Here is a 16670-nt window from a genome sequence, read left to right on the forward strand (position 1 = left end):
GGGGGGGGGGGGGGGGGGGTGCCTGGGTGGCTCAGTTGGTTAAGCGACTGCCTTTAGCTTAGGTCATGCTCTTAGGTCTGTGAGTTCGAGACCCACATTGGGCTCTCTGCCATCAGCATGGAGTCTTCTTCAGATCCTCTGTACCCTCTCTCTCTGTCCCTCCTCTGCTCTCTCACTCTCTCTCTTTCTCAAAGAAACAGAGAGAGAAAGAGAGAAACAAAGACAGACAGAGACTTGGGAATCCATTTTGGGAGGACAACTGTGGATGCTAATTCTTTTTATCTTCTCCTTAGACCCTGAGACTTAGTGTCCCTGATGCTTTTACTCTTGCTTCAGGCCCAGCTCTTAGGTAAATAATGGGAATTCAATAGGGTACCGCAAGAGAGTATGGTCCCTCCATCACCACCACCCATCCCTGGGATCCCTCCTCTACCACAATAAGGCCCCTACTCACAGGAAAATTCACAGGCCATGGTCAGCACGTTCACAGACTGCCCACAGTCAGCTCACTGGATGTGTGCATCACCTCACTGTGACAGAAGTGTAATTTTCAACAAGTCTGCCCTATTTGCTGCTCCCCACTTTATCTTGCCCTTGCTTGCATGGACTGGAAGATGGCTTGTGAACTCTGATACCAGCCACTTTGTCTGCAGGATTCTGCTTCATCTCCTGCTAGCTGAGTAATCCTAAACAGGCCACACATTTCTGCCAAGACTCAGTTTACCCATCTAGAAAGCAATGGGACTACCAACCTTTTATTGTTGTTTGAGCTTTCACATTATTAGTAGCTGAATGTATCAATACACCACCTTTGAATTCTGCTATATTCCTTGCAACCTCACAAATTGCTCTCCATATAGATGAACTATAGAATTCAAGGATGGGGTGCTTGAATGACTCAGTAGGTTAAATGTCTGACTTCAGCTCAGGTCATGATCTTGTGGTTCATGAGTTCAGGCTCCCCATCAGGCTCTGTGTTCACAGTTCAGAGCCTGGAGCCTGCTTCAGATTCTGTGTTGCTCTCTCTCTTTGCCTGTCTCTTGCTCAAGCGCGCTCTCTCTCGCTCTCTCTCGCTCTCTCTCTCAAAATAAATAAACATTTAAAAAATTTTATATTAATTTATTTATTTTGAGAGAGAGAGCGAGAGAGAGAGAGAGAGAGAGAGCACAAGTGGTGTAGTGTCAGAGAGAGAGAATCCTCGCAGTCAGTGCAGAGCCTGCTGCAGGCCTTGGTCTCATGAACCATGAGATCATGACCTGAGGAGAAATGAAGATCTAGGACAGGTAACACACTGAGCCCCCCAAGCACCCCCCCAAAATGGATTCTAACAGGGATAAAGACACCCAACAGAACTGAAAGAGGAGCCCCTGAGGTGGCCATGACTGAGTCATCTAGGGTTGGGAGAAACAGCCCCCTAGGAAGTTCATGCTTGGCCTCCACGCAGTCTGCGAGCCCACTGGAATCATAGGACATCTCATACAAATGGTAATACATTAGTTTGAAAAAGCATAATGCAAAAGCACAGCCAATTTTTAAAAATGTGCCTATGCATCTGGAAAGCCACCACACACCTATTGTTTTTGTAAAAGAAACTATAAAAAATTAAAGCTTGGTAACATCTCCAATGCCATGACCTCACAAAGCATATGACTGAAGCTGCAAGGTGAGGAGAGAAAATCAGACTCTTCAAGGAGGTGGAAAAGTTTTATCCTCCTCAAAAGGGGCTACAGGTTCAAAATGGCTAAGAGACATCAGCTCAGAGAGTCACCACTTTAAACAAATATCAAGCAAGTGCCTTCCCATTCCATGATTCAGGCCTCTTGAGAAGTGAAACAGAAGAAACTCTTGGATTTTACTCAACTATTTCCCTCCCTGGTTTTATACAAACAAACAAAAAGAGGAAAAAAAATCCCTACAACACACAGCCTTTCTGGCTCGCACTCCTAACTACAAAGGTCAGGGCCAGCCAGCAGCACATACGATCTGGTTATGCCACATCTGGGAACTCAACACTGGTATTTATTTCCCTTTTCTTTCTTTTTCTCTCTCTCTTTGCTGTGGATTCAAGCAACCCTGTAAGGATATCTTGACCTCAGAAAACAGAACCATCCACCCTCTCCTCCCTTCAAAGCTCGCCGAAACATGCCATTATGGTGCCCGACAAGTCTGGGTTTAGGGTGGTCAGCTGGTGGGAGAGTTAATTTGGGAAAATTTGTCTCGTAGCGGCTCCATATTGCAAAGCCACTCTCCTGCCCTCTTGCATAGCTGGAGAATCACGGGTTCACCACTTTCCTGAGCTGGAAGAGGTCTTAGGGGTCAAGCCCACCCAAGATCCGTTGGGATCCATCAACAACCATATAAAAAATATCCATTCATTCATTCCAAATTATTGTATGAACTCTGTCTGCCTACAGCTCTAGCTAACAAATGCTACATGACATAACTGGTCAGGGGTTAACTAAGACAGGAAAGCTGTCCCCTCAAGTTGTTTTTACCCAACAACACCCTCAGAAATCAAAACGTTTGGTAAAGACAGATGTTACACCACTGGATTGTGGTTCAAGGATTGGCCCACGAATCATGTTTGTTTAGTACTTGTGTAACAGGATCTTAAATCTGAAGTTTCCGCCAGGCAACAAAACACAACAGATGTGCAAATCCAGAGAGAGGTGTCAAACCACGTTATGAAGATTTTGAAGTCAATGGCCTTGAGAACCTGGGGCCCTTCTTGGGCTTCCTGGCTCCACCAAAGACATATGGAAGGAAGGTCAGGGAATGGAGGCCAGAGATGAGAGGAAAGATTTCTAGGTGGGCAGGGGTGCAGGTTAGCCAAGACCTCTTGATCTCAGGGTGCTGGGAGGAGGGAAACCCCCTAACTAGGGTGAGCTGGGGGGAAAGCAGAAGTGTTTCTTGAGTCTGAGAGACTCAGAGACTGGCACCCAGCTTATTGTTGGGAAAGCCAAAATTGACCTTAGTCAGAGTTGAACTCCCACCAGTGGGAATGTGAAAAACAAGAGGAAAGGCATCGGAGGCGGAAACAGAAGAGTGCTCTTGTCTTGGGACCCACGTGAGCCCCAGGCTAGGGATTAGGAGTATTCCCTGGAACAGCTGTGGGCCCTGAGACATGGACTGAGCCAGTTCAGGGACTAGCTTGGGTTCTGTCCAACGGGGACCACCTGCAGGAAGCTGGAGGAGGTTGGAGATGCAGAGCTCTACGTCTAGGGGCTGAGGAAGGAGTCACTAACGACTGTCTGAATGGAGAACTAGGGGAAGCATCCTGCAGGGTTAAGAACGTTGTAGGAGAAAGAGAAACAGAGAGAAAATGACATCTCAAAGGAAAAAAAGGTATGTGCTAGGCCAGAGTCAGACCCAATAGCAAGACTGCTGCCCTACGTGTCACCTCTCCATGTCTCCCTCAGTCCCACTGGACCTGGTGGGGACGCAGAAGCAGCTCTCAAGATAAAAGGAGGGGCCCAGAACCATGAGGTAGAGGAAGCACCACTACCCTTTACCCAACTGCAGGCTTCTAACCTGAAAGCCCACCCAAGGTCAGGGGGTTGAGGGTAGAGGGAGAGAAGGGGAGATTTAACAGCAAACTCGTCTCCAAGCTTTTAAAAAGCTTAACACAGGACTGGATGCTCGAATTTTTGCATCTGGACAGTGTTTGCGACTTAGGGAACATAGAGCATCTGTCACCTAAGAATGAGCAGTAAATTATGGACTGCTAGAATATTTATACAGGAGCAGGAAAGATGATCTCAGAGACTAACTTGTAAAAGCACAGTGGGAGAAACACAGTTGCATTTTTACTGAACAGGGAGGTATGCTTTTCAATATGCTGGCTACACGTGTTTGCAAAAGATACAGGATTTGAATCTTTGATGAGCAAAACCACCTCCCAGAGAAGGAAACCCATGAAACATGGGTGTTCAACACCCCTATAGGATAATGAAGTGACCTCTTTTATCTGTGACACCAGTGAGATCATGTGCTTGATATCTGAGTTCACTGACCTTGTTTTGATACGTCTAAATTCTTTCCTAATATTGCTCAAATTTCTCTCCTGTGTGTCATTCTCTGAGGCTGGTGCCAGATTTCCTGGCATAAACAGCAAGTGGAAGGAAGTCTTTTCCAGTTCTCTGTTCACTCTTTCTACACATGCACACATTGATTGATTTTAATCACAGGGTTCTTCCCTTAATGTGTCCCAGATAAAAACCTTAATTTTCTCCAGCCCTTTCACACCAGTGACCCACCCTCATTTCTTGCTTTTCCTTTTCTCATTTCTCTGAATACCTCCTTATTCGATCTTATATTTTATAAAGGACATGGCATGATTGGAAATGCAAGAAGTATGCTTAAAGGACACTTTGAACAAGAATGGGGTTACAAAGTCTTGCATTGAATTTCAAAAGTGGAAGAGACCTTGGAGAGTCCCACCATCTTAATTTATAGATGTGGAAGCTGGCACCCAGGGAATTTATATAACTGGTGGGACTACCAGTAAGTGGCAGCCGTCAGGGTGGTGCTGGAACCAAGGCTCCAGCTTCCCAGCGACCTCGCTTGGGATCCTTTTAGGTGATTTGTAGAACATAATGTAATAGAAACCACAAGAGACTAAGATATCATGAGGAAGACTGGGAATTAACTTTATAATGAATAACATTACCAAATCTAGAGATGATGAGACTTCACCATCAGGAGGGAGTAACACAGGCTAGAATTAGCCTTCTGCTGAAAACAGCTAAAAACTCTGATGAAATATATGAAACAACCGTTTTCAGACATTAGATAACAGGAACCACTGAATTGTGATTTCCAAGAGAAGAGAAATAAAAGATGTGAATTCTACAATCACCTGGTCTGTCTGGTCATAATTTCTCAACTGCAGCACCAGGAAAGAAAACAGAAACAGCGTCCAATGGTCTCATTAAGTTGAGGCGACTATGACAGATGCTCAGGGAGACCTAGAGAGCTAGAATATGCAGGGCAGAAATCCAGAAATCTGCACAGAATCCACACACCCCCTCCCCACCTTGAGTCTTTGGTCAAATATTAATCTGCACTTTAAGAGGTCAAGCAAAGAAAGAACAGCTGCCACTGAGGGGGAAGCTGAACAATTCCTAGAGCTCACACAATGCTAAGAATTGTTCAAATTCTCATAAGCCAGGGTAGAGAAACCTCTAGAATAAGTGGATTTTCAATAGAGATCAGGAAGGTAATGCCTGAGTAGTGAGCTAAAGTAGCCTTGGAGTAAAGGCAACTTTAATTTTTTTTAATTTATTTATTTATCTTGAGGGGGTGGGAGTGAATGTGGGGGAGGATCAGTGAGAGGGAGGGAGGGAGGGAGGGAGGGAGGGAGGGAGGGAGGGAGAGAGAGAGAGAGAGAGAGAGAGAGAGAGAGAGAGAGAGAGAGAGAGAATCCTAAGCAGGCTCCACAATGCCAGCACAGAACCCAACAAGGGATTTAACTCACAACCTGTGAGATCATGACCTAAGCCGAAATCAAGAGTCAGATGCTTAACCAACTAGTCCATCGATGTGCCCCTAGTAAAGGTGACTTTATTTTTATTTATTTATTTATTTTTTTTGTAAAGGTGACTTTAGATCCACTCTCAAAGAACTTAAACACAAGACATGGGAGAATCAAGCAAGGATTGAGAAGGTCACCAAATAACTTGTGTATCTATCCAAAAAAGATCAGCATTCATTAAAGCAAAATAACAAAATGTGGCACTCAGCAACATAAACTTTGAAATGTCAGGCACTGGATAAAAAATGAAAAAATGCCCAAATATTTGGAAACTAAATAGCACAGTTCTAAATAACCCATGAATCAAGGACAAAAATCAAAAGGGAAATTGTAAAGTATGTTGAGCTGGAAGAAAATTTTAAAGGCAACATGACAATATTTGTGGCATGGTACTAATGCAGTAGTTACTGGAAATTTTATAGCACTAAATGCATTAGAGAAGAAAAAAAATATCTTAAATCACTTACCTTATACCTACCTTAAGAAAATAGAAAACGGAAAGGAAAAGAAGCCCAAAGTAAGAAGAAGAAAGGAACAAATAAAGAATAATACATAAAGCATGAAGTGAAAAACAGAAAAACAACAGAGAAAATCACTGAAACAGATTAACAAAGTAGATAAATCTCAAGGCACCCTGATCAAGTGTATTGTCTGTTAGAAGTGAAAAAGACCTTGGAGAACCCCATCCTTCTAATTTACAAAAAGTTGAAGACCCTGGAGTATATGCCACTGGTGAGAAAACTAGTAAGTGACAGAGGTGATTTCAGATTCAGGGCTTCAGCTCCCAAAAGAGAGAAGACAGAAATGACCATGTTAGGGATGAGACAGGCAACATCACTACAGATCCTACAGATATTAAAATGATAATAAAGGACTATTTTGAACAACATTAATTATACTTAAATTTGACAACTTTGATTAAATGGGCAAATTCCTTGAAAGACCCAAACAACCAAAGCTTGCTCATGAGGAAATAGATAACCTGAATAGCCCTTTATTCATTAAAAAATTTTAATTTGTAGTTTAAAACCATCCCTCCCCCCCCACACACACAAACAAACAAAACTCCAGGCCCAGGTGGCTTCATTAGTGAAATTCAACCAAAAATTTAAAGAACAATTAATGCCAATTCCATATAAATTCTTCCCAAAAAATCAGAGAGGAAAAACTTCTGTATTTATTTTTTGAAGGCAGTGTTATTTTGATATCAAAACAAAACAAAGAAAAAGAAACCCCATGAACATGGATGCAAAAATTAAAACCAATATTATAGTAAATCAAATGAAACAAAATATAAAAAGGATAATACATCAAGACCAAGTGATATTTATCTTGGAAATGCAATATTAATTTATCACTAGAAACCATCTTAGGCTAAAAAAGAAAAACCATATGATCATCTCAATAGATACAGAAAAAGCATTTGACAAAATCTGGTATCCAATCTGATAAAAACTCTCAGAAAATTAGAAACAGAAGGGAACTTCCTAAATCTGATATAGGGATTCTATAAAAGGAAGATGAAGGAGCAAGAGGAGGAGAAAGATGAAGAGGAAAAGGAGGAGGAAAAAGAGAAGGAAAGCAAAAATATCTGCACTTAACTACCTTTATCCAGGATTGTGTGGAGGCTCTAACCATGAAAGTAAGGCAACGGAAAGACAAAAGATACTTAAAGTAACAAAAATAGTAAAATTCTCTTTATTCGAGACTATATAATCACTTATATACAAAACTTAATGGAATCCTCAGTTTAGCTAAGCTACTCCATGGTATTGCTGCTTTGGCATCCATATTGTTTGGCCAAGCAGCCTTTAGGAGCTTTAACCTGACATTAGCCTCATACAAGTACATGCTCTAGACAACAGCCTGCAGAGTCAGAGGTAAATATAAGTTCCTGATATGACTCCTGATATACCTTGTGATAAAGCCTTCCCTACTTCCAGGGCCATCCCTGCAAAGCTTAACAAAACCTCACTCTTTTTCAGTTGAATTATACAATCTGGCCATGGACTATGAACCCCAAAGCACTCTAGCCATGAACCCTAATAAAGGCACGTGCCCCAGGTCCTGTTGCTCTCTCTGCCTATACCTTGCCTTGACCTCCCCATGTGACCCCTCAAGATGAGCCATGCACTTCCTCCAGAGCCTATGAATAATAAATTCTTCATTTCAATCCCTTTGTGGTCTTTTGTTGAACCTTGGCTCACTAATACCCCAGGGCTTTATGTAACACATGTTAATTTAATAAAGTCAATTATTAATAGGAATCAACAAAAAAACTACTAAAGCTAAGAAATGAGTTTAGTAAAGTTATAGCATAGAAAATCAATATACAAAAAATTGACTAACAACAAACTATTAGAAATTAGAATTAAAAATACCATTTATAAAGATTCAAAATATAAAATAGGGAAAATTTGACAAGACATGTGCAAGATATAAAGACAGTTAAAGCTATAAAACCTTGCCAAGGGACATTAAAGACCAAAAATAAATAGAAAGATATATCACATTCATGGGTTGGAAGACTCAATATTTTAAAACTTGAATTCTCCCCCATTGCTCTTTTATAAATTCAGCATAATCTCCACCAATATTTCAGCAGATTTTTTTGCTCATAGAAAATGACAAGCTAATTCCAAAATTCATATGCAAACAAAAAGGATCTAGAATAGCCTACACAACTCTGAAAAGAAAACAAAGTTGGTGGGTGAATATTACCAGGTTTCAAGACCTATTATAAAGCTTTAGCAATCAAGACACTGTGGAATTAGCATAAAGATATTACAAATAAACCAATGCAATAGAAGAGAAAATCCAAAAATACACCCTCCTATATATGGACAATTGATGTTTTACAAGGTGTAAAGACAATTCAAGGGAGAAACAGTAGACTCTCCAACAAATTATATCAAAACTAGTCAATATCTGTATGCAAAAAATTAAAAAATGATCTTCAATCCATATCTCATACCATATACCAAAATTAACTCAGGGGCTAGTGGCTCAGTCAGTTAAGTGTCTACCTTTGGCTCAGGTTATAATCTTATGGCTCATGGGTTGAAGCCCTACATTGGACCCTCTTGCTGTCAGCACAGAGTCCACTTCAGATCCTCTGTCCCTCTCTCTCTGCCTGGAACCTGCTTACTCGCTCTCTCTCTCAAAAATAAACATTTCTTAAAAATTAACTCAAAATGGATCATAGGTGTAACCACAAAACCTAATACTATACAACTTCTAATAAAAAGGCATAGGAGAAAATTTTTGTGAACTTTGTATAGACAATTTTTTTAGGTACAATGTTAAAAGGCTGACACATAAAAAGGGAAAAATGATAAATTGGACTTCATCAAAATGGAAAACTTTTGCTTTGAAAGATGCTATTAAGAAAATAAAAGGACAAGCCACAGACTGAGAAAATATTTGCAAATTATATAAATATATAGAAAAGACCCTCTCAAAATTCAACAATAACAAAACAACAAAAATGAGCAAAAGATTTAACAGATATTTTGCTAAGATACATGGATGACAAATAAGTACAGGAAATGATACACAATCCTAGTGACTAGGAAAATACAAATTAAAACTGCAATGAGAACCACCTACTAGAATGGCTAAAATGAGAAAGCCCAGTGGCAATAACAAGTGTTGATGAAGATGAACAACTAGAATTCTCCTATATTATTGATGAAAACGTAAAATAGTAAAAATATTTGGAAAACAGTTTTATAATTTTTTAAGAAATTAAACACCTATCTACTGTATTTTCCAGCCATCTCACTCCACTAGTTGTTCACTCAAAAAAAAATAAATTCACACAAAGAATTCCTATACACTTATACATGAATAATTCTAGAAGCTTTATGTATAATAGCCTTAGAAATCTACAAAAACTTCCTAGATCTAGTAAGTGAGATGAGCAAGTCATAGTCATAGGATACCAAATAAACATACAAAATTCAGTATTTCTAGAGAGTAGCAACAACCATATGAAAACTCAAATTAAAAATACAATATCATTTGCAATTGTTCCAATAAAATTAAATGCCTAGGGGTTTGAGTGGGTTTGAATTGCCCAATTTGCCCTTGGATTAGGAAACTCAAAGTCCTCTATCCATGGGTAGAGTATAGGACTTGTATGGTAAAAACAATAAAATGCTTATGAATAAATCAAAGATCCAAATAAATGTACATATATTCTATGTTCGTGGATTGGCAGATTGAACATAGTAAAGAAAGGGAGAACAGGAGTAGAAGACAAAAGTAGGAGCAAATAACAATGGCAATAAATAAAAAACAATAATGCATGTGATAAATATTAATTCAACTATATCAATACCAAAATAAGAGTGGTGGTGCCTGGGTGGCTCCGTCCAATAAGCATCCAAATTCGGCTCAGGTCCTGATCTCACGGTTCATGAGTCTGAGCCCCGCATCGGGCTCTGTGCTGACAATTCAGAGCCTGGAGCCTGCTTTAGATTTTTTGTCTCCTTCTCTCTGTGACCCTCCCCTGCTCATGCTCGCTCGCTCTCTCTCTCTCTCTCTCTCTCTCTCTCTCTCTCTCTCTCTCTCTTTTCTTAATGTTAAGTAAACATTAAGAAAAGAATAAAACCAATATCAGAAATGAAAGAGAAGACATCAATACACATCCCATGGACATTAAAAGGATAATAAGACCTATAGACCTATTGCAATGGCCAAAATCCATAACGTTGACACCATCAAATGCTGGTGAGGATATGGAGTAACAAGCACTCTCATCCATTTTTGGTGCGACTTTGAAAGACAATTTTGTGGTTTCTTACACAACTAAGCACAGTCTTATCATAGGACCCAGCAATTATGCTCCTTGGTATTTACTTGGAGAAAATTACCTGAAAGTTTATGTTCACACAAGAATCTACACAAAGAGTTTAGAGTAGCTTTCCAGAATCACCAAAACCTGGAAGCAACGAAGACATTTTTCAATAGGTGAATGTATAAAGAAACTACGGTATACCCAGACGATGGAATATTATGCAGTGCTGAAAAGAAGTGAACTATCAAGACATGAAAAGACATGAAGGAATCTCAAATGCATGTTATATAGTATGATTCCAAATATAAGATATTCTAGAAAAGGTATGAAGACAAGAAGATCAGTGATTGGGGTAAGGGATAAACAGGCAAATAACAGGATTTTTAGGTCAGTTGAAGTATGTATGATATTATAATGATAGATATATGTCATTACACATTTGTCCAAACAGATAGAATGTATAACACCAAGAGTGAGCCCCATGGTAAACTATGGACGCTGGGTGATTATGGTATGCCCAAATAGCTTCATCTTTGGTTAAAAAATATATATATATATCGTTCTGGTGGGTATTGCTGATAACAGGGGAGGCCACGCAGGTGTAGGTTCAGGGGTTATAGGGGAAGTCTCTGTACCTCCAATTTTGTTGTAAACCTAAAATTGCTCTTAAACAAAAGCCTTTTTAGGAAAGCATTCTTAGCCATGATACGACAGCCTGGTCTATTTAAACAATTGATAAATTTGAAAAAATAAATAAATAAATGATAGATTGGACTTTAATGAAAAACTTTTGTTCCCTGAGGACATTATTATTATTATTATTACTATTATTTTGAAGTATTATTTATTTAAGTAATCTCACGACCCCGAGATCAAGAGTTGGATGCTTTTTAAGGGCGCCTGGGTGGCTCAGTTGATTCAGTGGTTGACTTAGGCCCAGGTCATGATCTCATAGTTCAGAAACTTGAGTCCTGAATTAGGCTCTCTGCTGTCAGCACTGAGCCTGTTTCAGATCTCTCTTCCTCTCTCTGTTCCTCCTCTGCTTGAGTGTTCTCTCTCTCTCAAGAACAAACAAACAAACAAACAAAGAGTTGCATCCTTTTTGAACTCAGTCAGCCAGGTGACCCTGGAAGACCTTATTAAGAAAACGAAGAAACAAACTACAGACCAGGAGAACCCATTTGTAAATCATATATTTCACAACAGACTCAGATCTAGAATGTATAAAGAACTCTCAAAACCAAACAGTAAACAAACAACTCAATTTCAATATGGGTAAAAGACATGAGGAGACATTTCATCAAAGGTGATATACAGATGCCAAGGAAGCATGAGAAGAAGCTGAGCACCATGAGCCAGTGGAAAAATGCAAATTAAAACCACAGTGAGGCATCGTTACATACTCATCATGACAGCTACAAAAAAAAAAAAAATCGGCAAAAGCAAATCGTGGCTAAGTTGCAGAGAAGCTATCATTCATATATTGTTGGTGGGAAGGTAAGGGGTACACTTTGGGACACAAGTTCGCAGTTTCTTAAAAACTAAACATGAAACTAATCGTGCTCCTGGGTGTTGAGTCCAGAAAAATGAAAACTTGTGTTTATCTAAAAACACATACAATTGCTCATGGAAGCTTCTTTTTGTAATAGGCAAAACCCAGAAACAACCAAAATGTCTCCATGTAACAACTTCCTCCCGCCCCCCACCCTCTCCCCCACACCTCCTAGCAACCAACATTCTACTTTCTGTCTCTGAATTTAACTACTCTAGGCACTTATACGATGTCCTCAAGGTTCATCCATGCTGCAGCATATGTCAGAACCTCCTTCCTTTTTAAGGGGGAATAATATTCCCTTTTATGTATATACCACATTTCGTCCATCCATTCATCCATTGCTTCCACCTGGTGGCCATTTTGACTAATGTTGCTCAAAACTTGCATGTACTGATCTGGAATTTCTAAGGGTGTGCCCCAGGACTCTGGTGATTCTAATATACATTAAAAGTTTGTGAACCACTGCTCTAATTCAGGAATTCCTCAAATATAGATGGACAAGGATGTTGGGGAGCCCTCACACACGTGAAAGTTGGTCTTCTTCAAATTTTATGAATCATTCTGGTAAGAGCAAGAGAAATCCTTGGTTTGGTGTTCTTTCTCTAGATCACCTAATTCCAAATTCCCATTTTAAGAAAGACAGAGCAGCCCGCAGACTCGGAGCCATGGGATTCTTCAGCAGACAATAAAAGCAGGGAGAACTCAGTGCCATTGATTTTTACATTGTATCAGTCAGTTCCATGACTAGAAATTGCAAATGGTTTCCGACTTATGATAATAATGCAGAGTTGCTTTGTAATAAATCTACTTCATATTTATGTTTAAATTGAGTGGTGGTAGTTTTTTTAACAAAAAATACGGCCAGAGGTATGTGAATAGGGCAAAACCTTAGATAGTGATATGCCGGAGAAGAAAGGCTGGAAAGTACTGCTTTAAGGAGCATTAACACTTGGAGTTTGCTCTCAACTTTCAGCACATGGAAGGAGGAGGGAACCAGATAATCGAACACTGAAGCACACATCTAAGGCGTCCCGGGAATGGCTCCGAACTGCCAGACATGTGATGGCACCTGCCCAGTGGAGAAAGGCAGAGAAACATCCCCAGCACCCTGTGAAGCTAGAAAACCGTCACCCAAAGCCTCAGAAGTGTGAGACAGTGATGCTCTTGGCATTTTCTGGAAGGATTTTCTGTTTCTCTTGCCTTAGTGTGGGGCGTTTAAAAGCTTCAGCCCATCTGGACTGTGATAAGGGGTCACCAACGAAGAGAGGCAAACAGCTTCCAACCAGTGGCAGCTGGGATTAAAGATCTCAACAGGGATTGGGCAGCTTCTCCCCCCACCCCACCCCCCAGTGGGGATCCTCTTCTTCCAGGCAGGTCCCTTGCTTAGGTGACAAAGCTGCCCCTAACAGTTACACACCCTGAGCTAATGTCAGTGGCCGACAGGGCACAGATCTTGCTGGCTACTGAACTCTCTCATTAATTCTCACAACGCCCTAAAGCCTGATACTCCGGTCAATTCTGTGAATGAGGCAATCAACTCAGAGACGTGAAGAGACTGACTCAAGTCACACAGCTCAGACTCAGGCCTGCCGGGCTTCCAAAATCGGCTTCACCACAAGTCATCATTTTGTCCAAGTTCTTTGCGACCTTGGCTTCCAGCTCCACTGGACGTTTCTTTCTCTTGCGGTTTGCAAAGCAGAGACCAAGGAGAGCAACTCCCTAGCAACAGCTCCTGGAAGATGCCGCAATTCTGGAACTCTACATCGCTCTCCGAACGTGTGGGACTTGATTAGGATTTCTGCTTGTTTGAATTTTTAAAATTTTTTTTCATGTTTATTTTTGAGACAGAGAAAGAGAGAGAGAGGGAGGAGAGAGCAAGTGGGGGAGGGGCAAAGAGGGAGACACAGAATCCCAAGCAGGCTCAGGCTCTGAGCTGTCAGCACAGAGTCCCAAGTGGGGCTCAAACTCATGAACCGTGAGATCACGACCTGCGCTGAAGTTGTCACTCAACTGACTGAGCCACTCAGGTGCCCCTTGTTTGAATTTTAATGTTCTCAAAATATGGTTTCTAGTTGCCACTTGAGTTGGCCACATGATAGAAAAATGGAAAGGGCCTTTCATTTCCCATATTTGCTAGGACCATTCATCCAGGCCATGGCTTCATTAGGAAGAAGGAAGAAAGTGGTTAGCAGGTGACAATTTTCTGGCTGACAGCGGAAAACACTGTCAGATGGACGGGCAGTTTTTTTTCCTCTGAAAAATCTTGCACTCTGAACTGCACACGGTGTCACTTTAAAACTTTTTTATGTTTATTTATTATTGAGACAGAGAGAAACAGAGCATGAGTGGGGGATAGGCAGAGAGAGAGGGAGAAAGAATCTGAAGCCGGCTTCAGGCTCTGAGCTGTCAGCACTGAGCCCGATGCTGGGCTCGAACCCACAGCCTGTGTGGAAGTCGGATGCTTAATCAACTGAGCCACCCAGGTGCCCCCACACAGTCACTTTAAAAGGTCTCTGGTAGGGGTGCCTGGGTGGCTCGGTCAGTTAAAAGGTCTCTGGTGTCTTTTTTTTTTTTTAATGTTTATTTACTTTTACTTTTGAGAGACAAAGACAGAGACTGAGTCGGGAAGGAGCAGAGACAGAGGGAGACACAGAACCATAAGCAGGCTGCAGGCTCTGAGCTGTCAGCACAGAGCTGGCTGTTGGGGCTCGAACTCAGAAACCTTGAGATCATGACCTGAGTCGAAGCCTGACGCTTAACCAAGTGAGATACCCAGGTGCCCCTAAACTTATTTTAAAACCCCTGACATTTTGAAAATAGTGCAGGAAATGATTTAGGGGCTAATTTAGTAGGCTCCTCTCCCCCAGAGAACATCTGAGAACATTTTCTCTAATAATAAAAGGCAAAGTACATGCAGTTGTGTAAACCGCAAATGCCCCACCAGTGCTGAGGGAAGATCACCAGTGTGAAAAAGACTTTTCGTGTCTTCCTTGGTACTCACCTGAGGTCAGGAGTGTGATCTCAGAGTGTGGAAACAGGCAATTCTTGCGCTGGAAACATTCCGAGTGGAAGGCATTATCCCAAACGAGTGTAAAGAGAACACATGTATGCTACCTGAGCTTGCAAACTCAGAGGGCTCTTGTCACCGTTTTTAGTATTAATTTTTTCTTCCCCAGGGAAGGCGTCCGAGAGCTGTTTAAATTTTTTTAATGTTTTTATTTATTTTTGAGAGAGAGAAAGAGAGACAGCATGAGCAGGGGAGGGTCAGAGAGACAGGGAGACACAGGATCTGAAGACAGGTTCCAGTCTCTAAACTGTCAGAACCCGAGGCGGGGCTTGAACCCACGAACCGTACCGTGAGATCACGACCTGAGCCTTCACGACCCGAGCAGAAGCCGGACACTTAACCGACTGAGCCCCCCAGGCGCCCCCCCCAAGCGCCCCCCCCGCCCCCCCAGGGCTGTTTAAAAAGCTTGGGAGGGCTCGAAGGGGCTGCCTGTCACCCACAAAACAAGACGCAGTCCCTAGGCAGGGGGTGGGAGAGGATGAATTAAAGGAGATTCTTAAATTTGGGAGAAACTCAGCAAAAAGGGGGGGGAAATGAGAATAGCACCGACGTGAGTCTCTGTTCCAAGAGCAGCAGCTCCGGAGCGCCCAGGAGAAAGGCAGAGCTAGGAGCTGAGCGCGCAGGCGCGCTTGGGGAGGGAACTTCGGAAAGCGCAGGGGTGCGGCAGCCCCAGGCTTCTCCACCTGTAACCTCCAGAAATCGCCAGGTGGTCTCGTTAAAACGCAGATTCTGATCCCTTTGATCGAGGGTGGGGAATCTGCATTTGGAGCAAACTCGCGGGTATTACAGCGACTGCCGGTCCGCGGACCAAACTTTGAGTAGTAAGGGATTTGCTCACTGTGGCGATGCGAGCAAGCATTCCTGGGTTCGAGCAGAAGCGGGGCGTTCTGAATACAAGGATAAACTGCTAGGATAGTAGCGACCTTAGAGGGGCAAGGACAGAAACAAACTGGATGTGCAGGGATGATGAAAAGTGGCCAGAGGAAGGACCACAGTCCGGTCCGGTAGGTTTTATGACAAGCAGGGTCTCTGGAGGAAAGGGGAGGAAGCACTTGCCTTTTGGCTGCACAAGAAAGCGTCGCGGGTGGTGGGGGTTTGAGGGGAAGCGCAGGGGGCGCGCAGAGGGACGCGGGGAGGCAGCGGGACTCCCAGCCAGAGCGCGGGACGCCGGGTCCAGGCCGGCCTGTCCTTACCTGCGCTCACCCTGGTCCGTGTAGACGCTGAAGAAGAGTCCCTCTCTGAGGTCCTGGTACGCCAGGCCCGAGAAGCGGAGCTGCAGCTCATACCGGCTCCCGGGCTGCAGGGTCCCGCCGAGCTCCAGCACCATATACTGCATGTCGAAAGCGGACCACACGTCGTCCACGGGCACGCGGCCCTCCGTGCCGTCTGGGGGGCCGGCGGACAGAGGACCCCGCACCTCGGCGCTCTCACAGTCCAGGAAGAGGCTGTGCAGCAGGAGCCGCTCTGTGGCCACGGCGCAGCGCACGGTGATGTTCACGCGGCCGGTGAAGCTCAGCGTCGGAGACGAGAACTCGTCCGGACGCAGCCGGGGCCACAGCTCCAGCTCGTAGTGCAGCGGCACGAGCCAGGGCGGCAGGCGCAGCTGGTCCCAGGGGCCCGGGGGCAGCCACTTGCCCGGGATGGCCTTCGCCGCCGGTTCACGAGTGGGGCGGGGCCGCCGGGTGGGCAGCGGCCCCTCGAGCGTGCCCCGCGG

The 16670-nt window shown here is 43.0% G+C and overlaps 1 protein-coding gene across 1 annotated transcript in view; it reads right to left on the reverse strand.

The window, feature by feature from the left end:
• LVRN (laeverin) overlaps nucleotides 1-16670 on the reverse strand; it is a 68726-nt gene that overhangs the window by 50766 nt on the left and 1290 nt on the right. The window contains exon 4 of the mRNA XM_029941138.1: nucleotides 16150-16652. Within this exon, the coding sequence (XP_029796998.1) occupies nucleotides 16150-16652 (503 nt within the window). The remainder of the gene's footprint in view (nucleotides 1-16149; nucleotides 16653-16670) is intronic.

This window comes from Suricata suricatta, chromosome 6 (genome assembly GCF_006229205.1).
Source record: "Suricata suricatta isolate VVHF042 chromosome 6, meerkat_22Aug2017_6uvM2_HiC, whole genome shotgun sequence".
Lineage (NCBI taxonomy): Eukaryota > Metazoa > Chordata > Mammalia > Carnivora > Herpestidae > Suricata > Suricata suricatta.